We start from the raw sequence: 19,471 nt of genomic DNA on the forward strand, positions 1-19,471 counted from the left end.
ATGAAAGTGTCAGTCTGTATACACTGCACATTTGGAGTTCTTGTATTTCCTTATATATTTTGTATGTTGTACTTTAAGGAGTTGTCCCCTTGTTCTTGGTTGTTTCACTGGGTCCAAAACTTTGTTATGCCGTGTTGTTTATTTTCTCAAACTGGAACTCAATATGAAACTGGCTAAACTATTATTTTATTTCTAGCCATGTGTATTTGTATTATTTTATCATCCATCATCTGTGGTGTTGGCAGACAAGTTATGAGAACAATTTAGAGGGGGAAAAAACCCCAAATCTCCGGAACAACATTTCATGCAACCACAAAATAAATTACAGGCGTCACAAATATTCCTTTTGTCACTTTGATATATCCTCATAATGATTTTCTCTTTTGAAAGAGATAGTCGTTTTACTTTGTGGTCTAATTCATAATAGGCATATTTGTGTCTTCAAAACAGGCTTCAAAACTAATGATTTTGCTTTTCTTATTCATCTGTAAAGTAATTGTACTAATCAATCTTTAAAACTGTCTCTCTGTAAAATTTAAATCTAAGCAATTCTGTAACATAACTTCCTTGAATTATTAATACTTTGGGGTTTTTCTTTTTACCACTAACATTTCCTTTCACAATAAACCAAACTAATCTTTTGAAATAACCATAATATAGCACAACCAGTTATACATAAAAATAAAATTCTGCCACATTAGACCTATGCTTTGCTGCCTGTCTATTCTTGAAAGGAAGAGAAACCCTATCATTTTCAGTCATGCATATAAAAATGCCACAATTAGGTAAACTATAAAATGGTTAAGTTAAAACTTTTAAAATTGATATTGAAACTAACAGGAAATGTATGTTTGTGTACAACTGTTGCCTAGGAAACAATTTTCAACTCGTTGATAAGTTCAAGCCCCACAACAATATTAATGAAAATGGACACATCTGCACAAGTATCTTATAGCTTTTAGGCCCCCTTTCCAATCTATCAGACGTCCAGACATAAATGTCATATGGCACTCTGGGTGATTATTTCTGGTTTTCATTCAAAGCCATTCAAATCCATTGGAGACAGCTCTATTTAGTAAACAAAGTAGCAGCACAAATCTAGTCAATAAGATGAAAACCTCTAACACACACATTGGATTTGCCTTTTCATGAGGGTTTTCAAAAAAGATTTTTACAGACCTTCACTTAAAGTGATTGTAAAGTTTTCATATTTAATACACACTATATAAAATCATTTAAAAAAAACAAGGACACTTTAAAGGGACACTAAACCCAAAATTTTTCTTTCATGATTGAAGTAGAGAATACAATTATAAACAACATTCCAATTTACTTCTATTATCTAATTTTCTTCATTCTATACATATCCTTTGTTGAAGAAATTGCAATGCACATGGATGAGCCAATCACATGAGGCATCTATGTGCAGCAACCAATCAGCAGCTACTGAGCCTATCTAGATATGCTTTTCAGCAAAGTATATCAAGAGAATGGAGCAAGTTAGATAAAAGAAGTAAATTAAAAAGTTGTTTAAAATTGCATGCTCCTTCTAAATCATGAAAGAAAAAATGTGGGTTTCATGTCCCTTTAAGTCATTACATTTTTTAAGGGTGCTTCCTTAATAAAATATTTACCATTTAGTGATGGTAAACATTGCGCTGTTCCTCCACTTGCATCTAATACTTTATTTAGCTCAGCGATGACGAGTCTGACTTCATCTAAACGTTGTGTGCCCCACTTGGTGTCCAGCTCCAGCAGGGATGTAAGCTCAGGAGCTTGCACAAGTCTGGAGCACTAGATGGTAGAAGTTTTGGAATAATGTTATCCATTTGCAAGAGCACTAGATGGCAGCACTATTTCCAGCCATGGAGTGCTCCAGACACCTATCTAGGTAGCTCTTACACACAGAATATGATGGGAACTAAGCACATTTAATAACAGAACTAAATTGAATTGAATTTTTTAGAAAATTGTATGCTCTATCCCTTTAATGCCAGTTAAATATTTTAGCTTTTGTAAAAGTGTCTGAATGGTGCATCCTAGATACCCATGTTACTTATGCACCTATGTATATTATGCCCATTTCTAGTGATCACTAAACACCTGTTACAAAACATCCTCTATAAATCCTTTAACATAACACAATAAAATGCCAATGCACTTTGCAAGGATAGTGAATCAGTAAACTCAAGCCCTGTCCTACTGCATTGATCACCAGGTAAGATTTGTCTTTTTATGTTATAGCTATTAGGTTAGAGTTGCAGTTTTTGTCATTTGCCATATTTGAGCAGGTAAAAGAGGTCATGTGAGTTTGAACATCTCTGAAAGGACAATGTTTGATCTGTGTTGCAACTAAACCACACACACAAAAAAAACAAAAACTAAAAATCAAGTTAGACCTCAGCAAAAAATAAAGGGAGGTGGGAAGCACTGTGGGCGGGGATTGGCTCCGCTTATTAAATACCTCCATCATGTCCTATATCAGTAAAGGTGCCACAGAATACAGCCTCTTTGCCGGCAGCCATCCTGAGGGACGCACACTACACACCCAGCAGCTGCACAAGGTCCTAAAGATGACCAGGATTTTGTCAGTGTTTAAGGCTGCCAGGGCCTTAAACAAAGGGACTGGAGTCTACAAACCAATTGCCCATCGCCATTGGAGCTTTTCTAAAGCTGGGGTCCGGTTTGTGAGCGTCAAGGTACACTAATTTCTGGGTACTCTTTTTATTCTCATGTCAATTGGACCTGCCACTGCTAAACAAATTGAGTTATTTTAAATTCCCCTCTCTTTGCAATACATAAATTTGTGGATAGGTAATAAACATATTCTTGCCAACATGAAGAGACTTCAGTGATAGATCATATTTGTCCCCCTACAGCAAATAAAAAAAACAGTGGGGTTCTTTTACCATACTGTTTAAAGTATGACTAGAAGTGATCTTGGCTTTGTAAAATATACAGAAACATTTAGATGTTCTTAATTTAAAAAACAACAACAACAAAAACCCAAACTCATCCTATTTGGGACCCTCCATACTATAGGCCCTTTCTACATTTTGATCTGATATTTCTAATTGTTCAAAACTTTATTGTAAGAATACCATGCAATATCTTTATCTATTTAATATGTCATTTTATTTAGTTGGGCAACTTGAATTTTTTTTGTTACTAATTATCTTTCATATCTGTACACTGCAATTACTAAAGCTGAGTGCATGAATGAAAACTGATGATAAAAGCATCAAACATTTTTCAGGGAATGTTTTGTTAAATAGAAATTTCTCACTCTTATTGGCTATTTATCACGATTATAAATAAAGTAATAAATATGAAGGAATTTAAATTCATTATGAAAAAACCCTGTAACATTACAAAAAAAAAGAAGCTACTAATACCAGTCAGGAGATCAGCATCATTGGTGTACAGGGGGCAAGAGGGGCAATTACCCTCTTCGGACTTGAAATTTGTCTTCTTACGTGCTTCTTATAAAAAGAGACTTGCTTCACTCTTTTGATGCAAATGAGCCATCATTTTTACATTGTGTAGAATTAGCTCTGTCCTGCAACACACGATGCCACTATATTGGGTATTTTATCCCCCTGGTAAACCTTCTGCCCATGATCAACATGATTTTATAGTGATATATTTTGTCTGGACCTTGTGTTTTTGTAAAAGGTGCATGTCCCCAGTGTAGTAATCTGTTGCAAATATATAGAGAATGCCAAAACTACACAGTGTTATAGTTCAGTTTTTGATAGTGGAGAAATCACTTTTGTATGCACAAAATATATATAGCCCCCCTTACACTAACTTCTGCTTCTTATGTTAAAGAAACACTAAACCCAAATGTTTTCTTTAATGATTCAGACAGAGCATGCAATTTTAAACAACTTTCTAATTTACTCCTATTATCAATTTTTCTTTGTTCTCTTGCTATCTTTATTTGAAAAAGCAGGAATCTAAACTAAGAAGGCGACCCATTTTTGGCTCAGCACCCTGGATAGCGCTTGCTGATTGGTGTCTACATTTAGCCACCAATCAGCAAGCGCTTCCCAGGTCTGAACCAAAAATGGTGCTGGCTCCTAAGCTTAAATTCTTGCTTTTCAAATAAAGATAACAAGAGGACGAGGAAAAGTTTATAAAAGATGAATTATGAAAGAAATAATGTTGGTTTAGTATCCCTTTAAGTATACAGTATGAATACATTTAAATACATAGGGCTTTATTTATCAAGCAGCATTTGCTGCACCAGAGGCCAATTATAGTAAGACTGCTGCACCTTAAAGGGACATGAAACTCAACATTTTTCTTTCATGATATAGGTAGAACATACAATTTTAAACACATTTCCAATTTACTTCTATTATCAAATTTGCGTCATTCTCTTGGTATCATTTGTTGAAGGAGCAGCAATGCACTACTGGTTTCTAACTGAACACATGGGTGAGCCAATGATAATCTGTATATTTATACAGCCTCCAATCAGCAGCTAGAACCTAGGTTCTTTTCTGCTACTGAGCTTACCTAGATATACCTTTCAGCAAAGGATAACAAGAGAAGGAAGCAAATTAAATAATAGAAGTAAATTGGAAAGTTGTTTAAAATTTCATTCTCTATCTGAATCATGACTTTACTGTCCCTTTAACCTGTCCGCCACGGATTAAAGTCATCCTGAGCCGATCGGGATGATTGACAGTCCCTGCTAGCAGCTGATCGCCAATGAGCAGGGGCCGCCATTGCACAAGCATTACTTGTGAAATGCTTGTGAAATAATAAATGCAGACAGCGTATATTGTCCGGACACAGCAATGTCCCGCGGACCCTAATAAAAGGAGCTCATAGATGTATCATTTCCCTGCAACATAAACAAACCTAGTGAACATACAAGATATTACATCATAAGTTTCATTTACATCACTTGACATTTTATTTTTAATTGTCCATAGGATTTTTTTTTCCTGCACATTCATTGAAACACAGCAGTGTAGCTTTCCAGATATATCCAAGAATCATCCATTAATGTTGAACATTATCTGCAGGATTAACATGACCTTCATCTTTTATTTTACACTGTCTTTTATTCATTTTAAATCATTAATGTCAGGGCTGCAGATACCTTTTTAATTAGCACCTTATATTTTTTAATCCTGTATATATCAGATTTATCTACATTTAGATTTATTTTACTACATTTATATTTTGATGCTTGTTGTTGTGCATTGTCATACGTAGCTCCATATTTTCCAAACAATTTAGGTGTGTCAGGTTAGCGCACATGAAAACGTATTTTACATATATATATTTTACAGTATCTATAATAAATTTTAAAAGTTATTATTAATATTTTTATGTGAAGAACATTGGAATGGGAAATATTTCTCCATTGAAGTCTATGTGGCAAATTCGTTAGCACGGTCACAATATCTGAAGCCCTGAAGTTAGTGTGCGTGGGGGTTTCACTTGTGCGCAAACTTTTTTCTTGCAACTTGTAATACGTGAAGTTTACTCTCGAGCCGTAGCACTAAATAGCACACCACTTGTAATCTAGCCACTAATCTTTATAAATGTATTTAACCCCTAGACACTATTGGGACAATCCATGCCTTCCTAAAAGTGCTGAGCTTAAACGCCTTTAGGAAGGCATGGAACGTCTTAACCTTTTTAGAGCCCTGCTCTCTCCTGCTTTTAAGAAATAGAAAATCAGACTAGGGGACGTGCCTAGCATTGTTGGCAGCCCCCATGATCCGATTCCAGTGTTAAAGCTACGTGACCGTATCGACAATTGTATGATTTCCTTTTTCCAGCAAATTGCCCTTATCCTGAAGCTGTTAAGCTAGGAGTATATGTTAAAATAACAAGGAGTGTAAAAATTATATATATATTTTTTTTATATTTTTATTTTTTATTATGGAAAAGTCAAAATTTAAATGTGCATGGGTGCATTTACATTTTAAAATGGGGATGGGTGTCTCACAGCGCCCTCTCTATTTCCTTCTAGCTCCCCAAAAAATCAAGATACCTAGTATATCTTGTGAGTAGTTAAAATAAGTGGAGGATCTAGGGAGCGCCTCAAAATGGGCGAAGGATAAATATAGATTATGTTGGTATAATCAATGTAAATAATGTGCAAATAGTTGAAGGTAAAATTATAATTCTTACAGATTTTATTAAACAGTGTATACACAGCTAAAAAAATATATATGACCAGTCAAATAACAACGTAAAAACTTCATAAAAAACGTAGAAATATACTCATGGATCCATGTATCTTAGATTAAAAGCTGATAACATTCAGAAGATATTAAAAGCACATATAAAAACACAAAGAACACAAAATATAGTCTTAGGTTGACTAAAATTGGAATACAATGCACTCCTCTTAAATTGGGAGCGATGGTTTAACATCAATACATAAGAAACAATGACAATAGAATAACAGTACTGATTTAAAAAAATGTTTGTTGCATGTTATATGTGTGTTTCCGCACTAAATGTCGCAAATTCCTGGTGAAAAGAAAAAAAAAAAGTGTCCAAGTCTCTCTGTGATGGCCAAATTCAAAAACAAAAAGTAAATTCCACTTTGTCCGGTAGGAGTGGTGAGTATTAGGTGAAGGTGTCCAAAAATTAGATATGTGGTAAAAAATAAATGGGAATTCGTAAAAAAATGAAGAATAAAAATGTGCAAAAATTGTGAAAAAGATGAAAAATTAGAAAAGAAAAATTAAAAATTAAAAATTTTTTTTTTCAATTCTTGTAGAAATGTTTCAAAACTGATAAAATATCAGTGACAAAATATGTGAAAATATAAGTGAAAAAAATGAGTAAAAAAGAGAAAAAAAAAAGTGCTTTCTCAGCTATCCTCCATGTACTAAGGTAAAGTTCATATGCCATTTAAAGTATTCAGATCAATAATAGAATAAACATTCCCAGTGTACCTGTGGAATACAAAAGACAAACAATAGTACAAGATTGCTTCTTAAATCCTAAATATAAATGAAATGAGGCTTACCATAAATAGCCAATGCGTTTCGGCCCTTCCTTAGGCCTTTTTCAAGACTGTATCAGCTTTGTGTTTTTATATGTGCTTTTAATATCTTCTGAATGTTATCAGCTTTTAATCTAAGATACATGGATCCATGAGTATATTTCTGCATTTACATTTTAAAGGGAATCATTTTTGCATTATATTTCAATTATCAAAAACTCTTCTAGTAAAAGTTTATTATATTTTTCTGTTGCATATGCACATTTGCTGTGAGTGTACCAGCATGGTTAGCAGTGGTTTGTAAGACATAAATTAATACTCATTGATGCAGTACACACCACCCACAGCTCTATGAGCAGACATGGGGCCGATTTATCAAGCCCTGTATGTATCTGTTTCCGCAGGAGCCTTTAGGCTCGCCGGAAACAGGAGTTAAGAAGCAGCGGTCTTTAGACCGCTGCTCCTTAACTCATCCGCCACCTGTGAGGCGGCGGACAGCAATCATCCCTATCAGAGCTGGAGGGCTTGTGGAACAGGGATGTAAGTGGGACTTGTGTGCAATAGCCCATTGAGGTAGAGCCATGACAGGAGGGTTGCTGTTAGGTATGTTGTGGTGACAGGGCTGGGTAAAGTCAGGGTATGTCATGGGTGGGGCAGGCCTTAGAAACCAGGACACTTGCCCTGACATTGAAAGCTACAGTAGGGACAGCGGGCAGCCCTCCCAACTTAGGGCCGGATTACAATCGTAACCCTAACTATCTCTTTAATGAAAGCAATATTTGCGCTCCACTTTATAATACCAGCGCATGCTAATGGTATTAAAATTCACAGCAATGCCAACTCAACCCCGCTGGGAAGCATTGTGCTTATGAGATCTCGCTTCCTTAGGTTCCTTTACACGGCATCAGAACTTCAGTGCCAGAGAAGGGTGTAAGTAGTACAGCGATCACAGCTGTCCAGAGTCTGAACCAGAAATTGTCTGGCTCCTTAGCTTAGATGCCTTCTTTTTCAAATAAAGATAGCAAGAGAACGAAGAAGAATTGATAATAGGAGTAAATTAGAAAGTTCCCTAAAATTGCATACTCTATCTGAATCATGAAAGAAGCAATTTGGGTTTAGTATCCCTTTAAATATAAAAAACTATTAACACTTCTAACTCACATAAAACATTTCTGTCAATATTGTATAAAAAATAACTTGCATACGCTCAGCAAGATGATGTTTAGCATTTAAGAAGTTTGTTGGTAGGTATGCAGCCCAAGCTTATTGCAGCTTACAACATAGGTTCCCAGTTCCACACAGTTCTTTCCAGAGGTGTAACTAGAAACCACAGGGCCCAAGTGCAAGAATCTAAAAATGTGAATCAGATTACATGTCTGCAAAAGGAGGTACCCTGTGACCCCAGTCTGTGAGAGGGTCTGACCCCCTATAACTGTATATAGTGACACTGTTTAACCCACCAGTACTGTATATAGTGAGTTAGTGACACAGTCTGTAATCTGCCGGTGAGATGGCTGGCCTGACCCTACCCGCCCCAATACTTAAAGTGACCACAGTAGTCTGTGACATGGTCCAGCCCCCCGTACTGTATATAGTGTTACTGTATAGTGACACTGTTTACCCACGCCCCCCCCCCCATGCTGTAGTAACAAGGTCTGTAATTTGCTGGTTCCACAAACATACACACACATACATGCATAAATACACACACAGTCACATACATACATACACACACACATACATGCATACATACACACACAGTCACATACATACACACACAGTCACATACATACATACATACACACACAGTCACATACATACATACATACACACACACACACACACACATACATGCATATATACACACACAGTCACATACATACATACTCACACACACATACATGCATACATACACACACAGTCACATACATACACACACACATACATACACAAACACACAGTCACATACACACACACACACACATGCATAAATAAACACACACATACATGCATAAATACACACACAGTCACATACACACAAACACACATACATGCATAAATACACACACACACATACATGCATAAATACACACACAGTCACATATACACACACACATACATGCATAAGTACACACACAGTCACATACATACATACACACAGTCACATACATACATACACACACACATACATGCATAAACACACACACATTCACATAAATACATACATACATACATACACACACATAAACACCAATGGGTAAAACAGAAACACTAACCCCTGTAGTCAGAGACAGAGACACTAGTGAAGCATCACGTCACACTCACATGATATCAGTGCAGGCAGTGGCAGGTCAAAGTTTTTTATTGGAAAAAAAAACAACTCAACCTCTGCACCCCCTGTAGTACCGCCCCTGGTTCTTGCCCTCAATACTGTATGCCACAACAGTCAGTAGGATAATGCTGCTCTGCACTAGCAGTTAATCCTACATGTACTAACATTCAGCTATATCAGTGGCAGTCAACTTAGTGCCTATTATAACCATACTGAGGCATTGCTGTGGCTGGTTGCCATACTGCAGAAGTAGCCTTTTTTTATTACTATGAGGCAAATTTATTCGTGAAAATTATTTAATTAATTTCATAGGTTTTTCTACAGATCCATGATCACATTTATATTAAAGTGAATGTCAAGTTTGATGAATCAGTGCCCGGTTTTTAAAAATCCTATTACAAACAGGGGCACTTTCATTCATCAAACTTTACATTTCACTTGTTTTCTTAAAATACTTACCTTTTAATCTTGAAAGCCGATCCAGCGATTCCCCCTCCTGCCGCTCGTCACTTCATACTTCAGCAATGACGAATACGGCATCCTCTAATCACGGCTTCCCCCCAAGGGGAATCATTGCCTGGGGCAACTCCGTGATTGGAGGAAGCCGGATTTGACATTTTTTACATACGAAGAGGCTTGTGACGTGCGTGGGAAGCGCTGGAGCGGCTTTCAAGATTAAAAGGTAAGTATTTTAACAAAACAAGTGAAATGTAAAGTTAGATGAATGAAAGTGCCCCTGTTTTTAATAGGGTTTTTGAAAACCAGGCACTGAATCATCAAACTTGACATTCACTTTAAAGTGACTGTCAAAAAGGCAAACAAAGGAAAGAGATATCACATATAAATGTGTCTGCATGCTTGAGAGTGTGTCTGTGTGTGCACTTTTGTGTGACAGCGACAGTAGCTTTTTAAAATGATACTTTTGTGATTCAGATAGAGAATGTAAGACAATTTTAAACTTACTTCTGTTATCAAATTTATTTTGTTCTCTTGGTATCCTTTCTTGAAAAGCATATGCCGATATGCTCAGAATCAGCAGTGCAATACTGGGAGATAGCTGGTGATTTGTGGCTAAACAATTTCTCTCTTGTCATTGGCTCACCAGATATGTTCCGCTAGGTCCCAGCAGTGCATTGCTGCCCTGGAGCCAACTTTAAAGGGGCATAAAACCCACCTTTGTTATTTCAAGATTCAGTTAGAGAAAACGATTTTAAACAACTTTGCAATTTACTTCTGTTATATTTGCTTCATTCTCTTGGTATACTTTGTTGAAGGAGCAGCAACACACTACTGGGAGCTAGCTGACTTCTTTGGGTTAACCAATAACATGAGTCATGTATGTGCAGCCACCAATCAGCAGCTCCTGAGCCTACCTATGTATCCTTTTCAAAAAAATATTCTAAAAGAACAAAACAAATTAGATAACAGAAGTAAATTGAAAGGTTGTTTAAAACCACATGCACTGTTTGCCTTTGCCCTGGGTTTCATGTCCCTCTAACTAACTATTGAATCCCTTTAAAGGGGTTATACATATAGTTATGTGCAAGCAACAGTCCAATAATAACATGTGCTAAGTTGGAACACTTTATTTTTACATTTGTGAGGACAGTTTTTCCATAAGGTAAAGAAAGGATATTTGATTCAGCATAAGCCTTCAAGCGCCACCTGTTGGCCAATTGTTTTATATTTTTTGATAGCTCTGTAGCACAATAGGTATAAACAAAAATCCAACTGGTTTGGAGAAGTCTAAAATTAAGTGTTTATTGATAAATCTTAAATAAAAAATAAATACAAAAAATGTGTTGCTATTAGGTACAAACTTCTCCAAACTCCATCTTTGTTAGAGATGTGCAATAGTTTTTACGGGACAGTTTACTCCAGAATTTGTATTTTTTAAGAAGATAGATAATCCCTTTATTATCCACTCCCCGGTTTTGTATAACCAACATGGTTATATTAATATACATTTACCTCTATGATTACCTTGTATCTAAGCCTTTGCAGACTCCATGGGAGTGAGCACAATGTTATCTATTTGGCACACATGAACTAATACTGTCTAGCTGTGGAAAAACTGTCAAATGCATTGAGATAGGAGGAGGCCATCAAGGGCTTAGAAATTAGCATATGAGCCTACCTAGGTTTAGCTTTCAACAAAGGATACCAAGTGAACAAAGCAGATGTGATGATAAAAGTAAACTGGAAAGTTGTTTAATTTTCACTAAACTGTCCTTTTAAATAGTTATATTTAATTTTTTCCTGGTATATTACGAAGTTCAACCATAAAGAAATATTAATAAATAAATGTTCAAGGGTTGACAGCAATATTCCCCTTATTTGGAATTGCTTTATGTGCAAACATTTTTGTCCGTGCAACAATATGAAAGGGGATTTTGCGCTTTTCATGAACAGCTAAATAAATAAATAAAACAAGCAAGTAATATCACTTAAAGGGATAGAAAGGTCAAAAAAGAAATGTGCATTTGAATGTGAAATAGAAGCATGTTAGCAAAAATGCTTCTTGTAAAAGTCATTACTGTTTTTTTGCAGCATATGCACATATCCTATGAGGACCCCATGCAACAGTATTCAGACACTACACCTTCCAGAGAGCTGGAGGTGGTGTGTATTGCATCTGAGGATGTAATTTGTGTCATACAAGCTACTGCTGACTCTCTGAGAAGGTGTAGTGTCTGAATACTGTTGCACAGGGTCCTCACAGGATATGTGCATATGCTGCAAAAAAACAGTAATTACTTTTACAAGAAGCATTTTGGTAATGTAATTATATTACAAAAATGCGTTTATTTCACATTTAAATGCACCCATGCACATTTCTTCATTGGCCTTTCTATCCCTTTAATCTCATATACAGTGCTGTCTGTTACAATCTAGTGTTTATACGTTTTTTGAAATGTTATGAAAACAACTTAAAGTGAAGGTAAAGTTTTCCGTTTTTTTTGCATATTATTAGATTATTTATATATTATACAGTCTGATCGCCAATTTTTTTAATTAAGTTTATATATATAAAATGGGGAAAAAAGTATTTGTTTTTACGTGCTCTTCCCTTCTTTACTCCTCCCTCCATCAATTTCCTGCTTGCTGAGACTCTGACGTATAGAGCGGTCCCACCCGCTCTACACGTAGTTCAAAAGCGCGTTCTCGACAATTTGCGCATGCGCACACTGCGTCGTCCATTCGATTTTCAGCCCAAGATACTGTTGCAAGGTTATAACTAAATACGACGTAGCTAATGTTTTAAGGGGAATCCGTATTGCGCATGTGATATACTGGAACGCGCTTTGCTTTTAACATAGAGTAAGTGAAGGCAACGCATGCGCATAGAGTCCAACAATGCGGTGACGTAATATGACGGCCGCCTAACGGCCAGTGTTTCAATTGGGTTAGAAAAAAACGTGACCGGGCTGAGAAATAAACCCTAAAAAACGGGTTGTTTTAACATTGTTCAGAAAAGCATTAATAAACGTTAAAAACAAAATAAATATAGCGATTTTAAAAAAATCATGAATTAAAGTCCCATTAAATTTTAGAGTACTTACAGGGGAAACAATATAATAGATGAAACTTTACCTTCACTTTAAAATAATCTCAACATATTCTTCCACCAGTATGTGCCATGTTTGTGCACACTGGATTTTGTTTGCATGTGCACACATGCATGTCTTATGGGGAACTTAGATTGACAGAGGGGAGGAACAGACTGACATACTGAATCACTCATACCTTTTTTTCTTTTCAGGCACATACAGCAAATTTAGTGCTTGAAGATGGGACCAAAATCAAAGGCTACTCGTTTGGTCACCCTGGATCAGTGGCTGGAGAAGTTGTTTTTAACACTGGCATGGGAGGGTAAGTTACATTTGAGGACAGAGAAGAGAGATAAGCCAGATCTTCTCAAAGATATAAAGGCTGGGTTAAAGGGACAAAGTACTGCAAATCTCTCTTCCCTTTAATTTGTTCACAATTATCCATTTTGTCTGCTGGAGTGTATTAAATTATTTACAAATAACACATTTACCTTTATTTTGTTATTTGAAATAGCTGTTTTTGCCTCATGTATCCCCACCTATACTGAACATTTCCATACTTAAAGGGGCCAGTAAACCCACCAAATAATGTTATATAATTTGGCACGTAGTGCAGAATTATATAACATTAGCCTAGTGCCAGTTTTCTAAATAAACAAATTTCAAAAATATTTATCTAGGAAAACTAATTTTACAGACCGCCGCTCCATGCTCTACTGAGCGGGTCTGTTTCTTTCCTAAGCGCATCTGGGCACTCTGTCTAGTCACAGCTGGCGCCATTAAACTAAATGTAGCTTGCTCCCGCTACCAGACCAGAGCAGGAGAGAGCTACATTTAGTTTAATGGCGCAATTGGGCCGGCTGTGACTAAACAGCGTGCCCAGATGCGCTTAGGAAAGAAACAGACCTGCTTAGTAGAGCAAGGAGCAGCGGTCTGTAAATTAGTTTTCCTAGATAAATACAGTATTTCTGAAAAAGTTTCATTTAGAAAACTGCCGCTAGGCTAATGTTATATAATTCTGCTCTATGTGCAGAATTATATAATATTATTTGGTGGGTTTACTGGCCTTTTAAGTGCTGGCTATAGAAAAGCAATGTAAACACAGCCAGCAGAAGATATTACACTCCCAGTAGAGCAGGGGTGGGCAGACTTTTGTAAGGCAAGGGCTACCTCTAATTTTATTCCAAGTGACGTGGTCACCTAACTAAAAAAAAAAAACCCACCAGTTGCTGGCTGAAAATTGTATTTTTGGTACAGATAGGACCTGCTGGCTGAAAATTGTATTTTGGCCTCAAATAGGACCTGCTGGTTGAAAATTTTATTTTTGCCACAAATAAGCTTTAAAAATCAGTCGCGCTCTTGAATAATAAATACAGCCGCACTCTTTACTTACTGCGAGAGCTCTCTCCTTATGTGATGCTGGGACCATCAAGCAACCTTATCTGTGTACCGTGCCTGCGTATGAATAAGTAGTCTCACAATCAAGACGACTTGAGTCTAGGGCTAGCGGAGTAGTCAAGCCTGGAACACATGGGAACCCCACAGCTCAGGTACAATGATGACAATGAACTATTCTCAGCCAATCATAGACAGACTCATTCTACAAAATAATTTTATTGGCTGGACGTTATGTCAGGTTGATTAGGGGGCAGGTCCTGTTGGCTGCTCTCCATCCGTCCGCTACTAGCTGAAGACTACTGTAAATTGTTAGGACAGTGACAGCGGCAGGACCTTCAGGCGCTGTTCCGCCTTACACAGCAACCAGAGACTGGTATAGCAGCAACAGCACTGACCTGCACAATATGGTGACAACAAATTCTGGGGACAGAAAGCTGCAGAAACTAGCACAAAGTATAGCTAATATTAGTGTGTAAGTAAAAGAACCTGAGGGGAGTAACAGACCCTGGAAAAAAAAAACACCAGACCATTTACCCAGAAGAGCCCCTGTTGACAAGTAACGGAGGACAGAACTAGAAAGTAGCAGCAGAGTATCAGTCAGAGCAGGACCTGGAACTGCCAAACCCAGGGAAACCTAGCAGCATCTCAGCCTGGCGCATGAATAGTTTGTACTATGGACTGACCGCTCTTGAGACAAAAAGTAGGAGAGTTTGGGACAGGCAGTAACCAAAGCTGGGGCAGTGAGTTCAGCTACAGTCGCGTCACGCATGCTGAAGTACACATACAGCTGTCATAGACATCTATGGTGGTGAGGCTCTTCACTCAGAATCTAGATGTGTGAGAAATGCTTCTCTTATTGTGCCAACTTTTAAAATCTTCCAGGCGGTCACCTCAAAATTCACTCGTGGTCCACTGGTAGACCACGATCTACCTCTTGCCCTCCCCTGCAGTAGAGGGTAGAAAAGATAAGTAATAACATGTTCATTTTTCAATTGTTCTCTCTATATATTGGGCTTTGGTAAACAGACAGAGACAAGATAATGAAACATATGAGCATAAAGAAAGTTATAAGATAAGTTCTGATTTCCCTACAAGCTCATCCCATTATAATAGGTAGTGGTTTCAAAGAAACAGATATAGATATTTAATATGCAAAAATGCATGTTATACTTGGCAGCTGGTAAAGCAAGTCGTTGAAAACGCATTAAGAGGATATCAATTTTACAGTAAAGCCAACATTAAACTTTCAGGGTTCAGTTAGAGCATGTATTTAAAAAAATAACTTCCCAGTTACGTTGCGTCTTTCTCTTGGTATCTATTGTTGAAAAATAAGCTCAGGAGCATGCAGTCTTTAGCACTCTAACAGCAAGATTTCAAGTTGTGCGGTATGGCTATACCACTGAAAAATTGACCATTGCGTGCGGAATATGCAGGTCTCCCATACTGCAAGTCACGGCGGTACAGCTATACCGCTAGCATTTTAGCCTTTACGCAACTCTCCATTCCGCACTCAAAAAATTACTTTTGAAGAGCCAATAGAATTTAAACAGCTCTCATCCTATTGGCTGATTTGAATATTTCAACCAATAGGAATGCAACCGTACCCCAATATAAAAGGGGTACCTTGCATTTAAGCTTCAGTGTACGGCTGACGATCGCATGAAGAGGATCCACATCGATGAAGACCTTCGTCACTGAAGAGGTTCAGAGCTCCAGAAGAAGATAGAAGATAGTGCTGCCCTGGAAGACGATCTTCGTCGCCTGGATGAAGACTTTGCTCCACCTGAACTCTCGGACTTCAGGAACGGTGAGTACATTTTCTGGGGTTAGTGTTAGTTTTTTGTTTTTTTTGGGTGTTTTTTTATTTTTGTAGATTAGGGCTTTTTTTATTTTATTTTAATGGGTACAAAAGAGCTGAATGTCATTTTAAGGGCAATTACCACACAAATGCCCCTTTAGGGGCAATGGGTAGCTAAGGTTTTTTTTAGACTTTGGTTTTTTATTTTGGGGGTTGGTTGGGTGGGGGGTTTAATTTTAAGGGGGGATTTGTAATTTTTGTAGGTTAAAGAGCTGTTTAACTAGAGCTCTACAAAAGGACCTATTAAGGGCTATTGGTAATTTATTGTTAGGTTAGGGGGTGTTTTTATTTTGAGATGGCTTTTTTGTATTTATATGGCTATTAGATTAGGTTTAATTTTTATTATTTTGGATAATTTCGTTTATTTTTTTTTGGTAATGTTTTAATTTTGTAATTTAGTTTATTTTTATTTTTTATTTTATTTTATTTACTTAAAATAGTTATGTTAGGTTTATTTATAGTTTTTTTTTTGGGTTTCCATATTTCAAGATATAACATCCAATTATTTATAAATGATAGTAAAGACAATGATTAGAGAAAAAAAAATACATTAATATGAATATTTCAAACCTTCCCAAACAATTTAACAATTTTTAAGGGGTATCTAGTTCCCAGATGTATTGTCTAGTATCATTACTATAAAGAATAGAAGAGGGAAGAAGAAGGGGAAGATAAGTAAAAAAGGGGGAGGGGGGAGTATGAAAGACACATTTACAGAACTCTGTGTTAATCTCAGCCTTATTTATAAGGTCAAAAGCAGTATATGAAACTCCTGATTCTAAACGAAGGGTCATCACTGCAGAGCGGACAAACGTAGTATTGGTGTTAAATAATTAATTGTTAGTTAGTCATCCCATGGTCTAGTCTAATTTAGAGAGGCCCTGCTCCCAAATAAAGAGCATGTCTGTGATAAACTCATGTTTTCCCACATAATGATAATGTTGCCTTTCGAGAGTTAGGATGTGCTCAACTTCCGATATCTACTGTGTATGGGTAGGGATCTCTTGGGTTTTCTAAAGTCTTGGTATTAGTCTTTTTGCACATGCAAGCATCAATTGGAGTAACTTTGTACGGTATGCACAGTGTAGTGGCGGAATAAGGTTGAGTAGAATAATTCTAGGACTAAGAGTTATGCGTGAACCTAAAATCTTGTTAATCCTGTGTTCTAATTGTGTCCAAAAATCAGATAGGAGAGGGCAGTCCCACCATATGTGTGACATGGTACCTATCCCTCCACAGCACCTCCAACAAGTAGAGGAAGCGGTAGGGTACATATATCTAAGGCGCTGTGGAGTCAGATACCATTGGGCAAGTATTTTGTAATTAATTTCATATATGAACAATGAGGTAGAAGCTGAGTATGACATTCTGAAGCATAGCCTCCAGTCATCCTCAGCAACATTCTCTAGGATTTCCGTGTTCCACTTCCCTATAAAAGTAGGTCGTTGGTCCGGAAAAGACCCTCTAAGCAGTTTATATGTTAATGAAAGATGCGCTCTTTTGATCTCTGGGTTTACACATATCCGCTCAAAAACCGTTAGTGGTTACATATATTGCTTTTATATGTATTGTTGTTAAGTGCATGCCTTATCTGTAAGTACGAGTACCAATTATGAAAGGATGGTCCCAACTCATCGTTTAACACACTATTCTATCTTTGATTTCCCCTGACTCAAACAATAGGTAAATAGGTAGGTTATATAAGTGTTCAATGTCATTTGTGTAGTTAAAAGAGGTACTTTGTACAAAAATCTGATTACCTAACAAGGGGGAGAGAGGTGAAACTGGAGTAGAGATTCCTGTATCGTGCATAATCACGTGATCCCATACGTCAAGAGTAGCCTTGACGTATGCATTTGGTATGCCAGGGGCGGTCTATGGTTTTTGGGTAACCATGCAATATCTCTCATACATTTAACCTTTAAAAGGGAACTTTCAATCTGCACCCACAAGGCAGTCGAACGAGAATGGGACCAGGAGATCACTCTGGCCATATGGACAGCTCTGTAGTAATTCAGAAGGTTTGGAACATTCAGTCCTCCATCTTCTTTATGTAGATATAGGATGTATTGAGACACCCTAGGTTTCTTGTAAGACCAAATGAATGAGTTAATCATTCTCTGCTGAGCTCTTAGATACGAGTTAGGCAGGGCCATCGTCAGTGTCTGGAAGAGGAACAGGTATTTTGGTATCAGCATCATTTTTACCGTGTTTATCCTTCCCATCCAGGACAAATGTCCCTGCCTATGCCATCCCTCAATAAGGGCTTTCACTGAACTCTGAAGACTAATATAGTTAGCTTGAAATAGGTCTTGGTTATTGTGTTGGATCGTTAAGCCAAGGTATTTAAGCTTGTCAGTGATCCGGAATGTTGTGTTATGTTTTATGAAGTCTACATCTTGTTGAGGTGTATTTAATAGTAATATACCCGACTTCTCCATATTAATGGAGAAGTTGGATTCCTGTCCATAGGCTCCTAGAGTCTGTATTAAAGCAGGAAGAGTAGAGGAAGGTGATTGGAGGGTTAGGATCACGTCGTCTGCAAACAACAAACATTTTTGGTTATCTGATCATATTGTATGCCTAGTATGTCTTTATTTTCTCTAATTTTTTGTAGCTAAGATCTCAATGGTAATGGCAAACAATAGTGACGACAATGGGCATCCCTGGCAGGTACCATTGGTTATGGAGAAGGGTTGAGAAATAGTCCAATTTACACGGACTCTAGCCTGTGGGCCTGAATATAATGCCTGAATTCGGGCCACAAAGGTTTCAGAGAAACCAAACTTTGACAGGGCCCCCCACATAAATTGCCAGCTGACCCTGTCAAAAGCCTTCTCCGCGTCTGTTGATAACAGCATTAGAGGCGTCTTGTCATTATATGAGGCCTGCAGAGAATGTAGGACTCTAATCGTATTGTCCTTTGCTTCTCTCCCTTTAACGAAGCCTACTTGATCTGGATGTATGATCTTAGGTATTATGGTGTTTAGTCGATTTGACAATATTTTAGCATAAATCTTAATGTCAATATTTAGTAGCAAAATAGGTCTATAATTACCTGCCAGAGTGCCCGTTTGTCAACCTTCACTATTACTGTGATAATGGCCTCTAATAGGGAGCTAGAGAGAGCCTCACATTTGTCTATAGAAGTGAATAGTGTATGTAGTTGTGAACTTAGTTGTGATTGGAGCAACTGGTAAAATTTGGCCGTCAGACCATCTGGCCCGGGAGACTTTCCATTTGGGAGTGCCTTAATAGTGTTTAAGATTTCTTGTATCGTTATAGGAGAATCTAGGATGTGTCTGTCCTCCTCTGAAATCTTCAGAGTTTCCAAAGTGTTAAGATAT

The 19,471-nt window shown here is 37.3% G+C and overlaps 1 protein-coding gene across 1 annotated transcript in view; it reads left to right on the forward strand.

Annotated features, from left to right (window-relative positions):
* The first annotated feature begins 2,501 nt into the window (after window positions 1-2,501).
* CPS1 (carbamoyl-phosphate synthase 1) overlaps window positions 2,502-19,471 on the forward strand; it is a 187,044-nt gene continuing 170,074 nt past the window's right edge. The window contains exons 1-2 of the mRNA XM_053698785.1: window positions 2,502-2,699; window positions 13,081-13,190. Of these exons, the coding sequence (XP_053554760.1) occupies window positions 2,574-2,699; window positions 13,081-13,190 (236 nt within the window). The 5' untranslated portion in view covers window positions 2,502-2,573. The remainder of the gene's footprint in view (window positions 2,700-13,080; window positions 13,191-19,471) is intronic.

This window comes from Bombina bombina, chromosome 1 (genome assembly GCF_027579735.1).
Source record: "Bombina bombina isolate aBomBom1 chromosome 1, aBomBom1.pri, whole genome shotgun sequence".
NCBI lineage: Eukaryota > Metazoa > Chordata > Amphibia > Anura > Bombinatoridae > Bombina > Bombina bombina.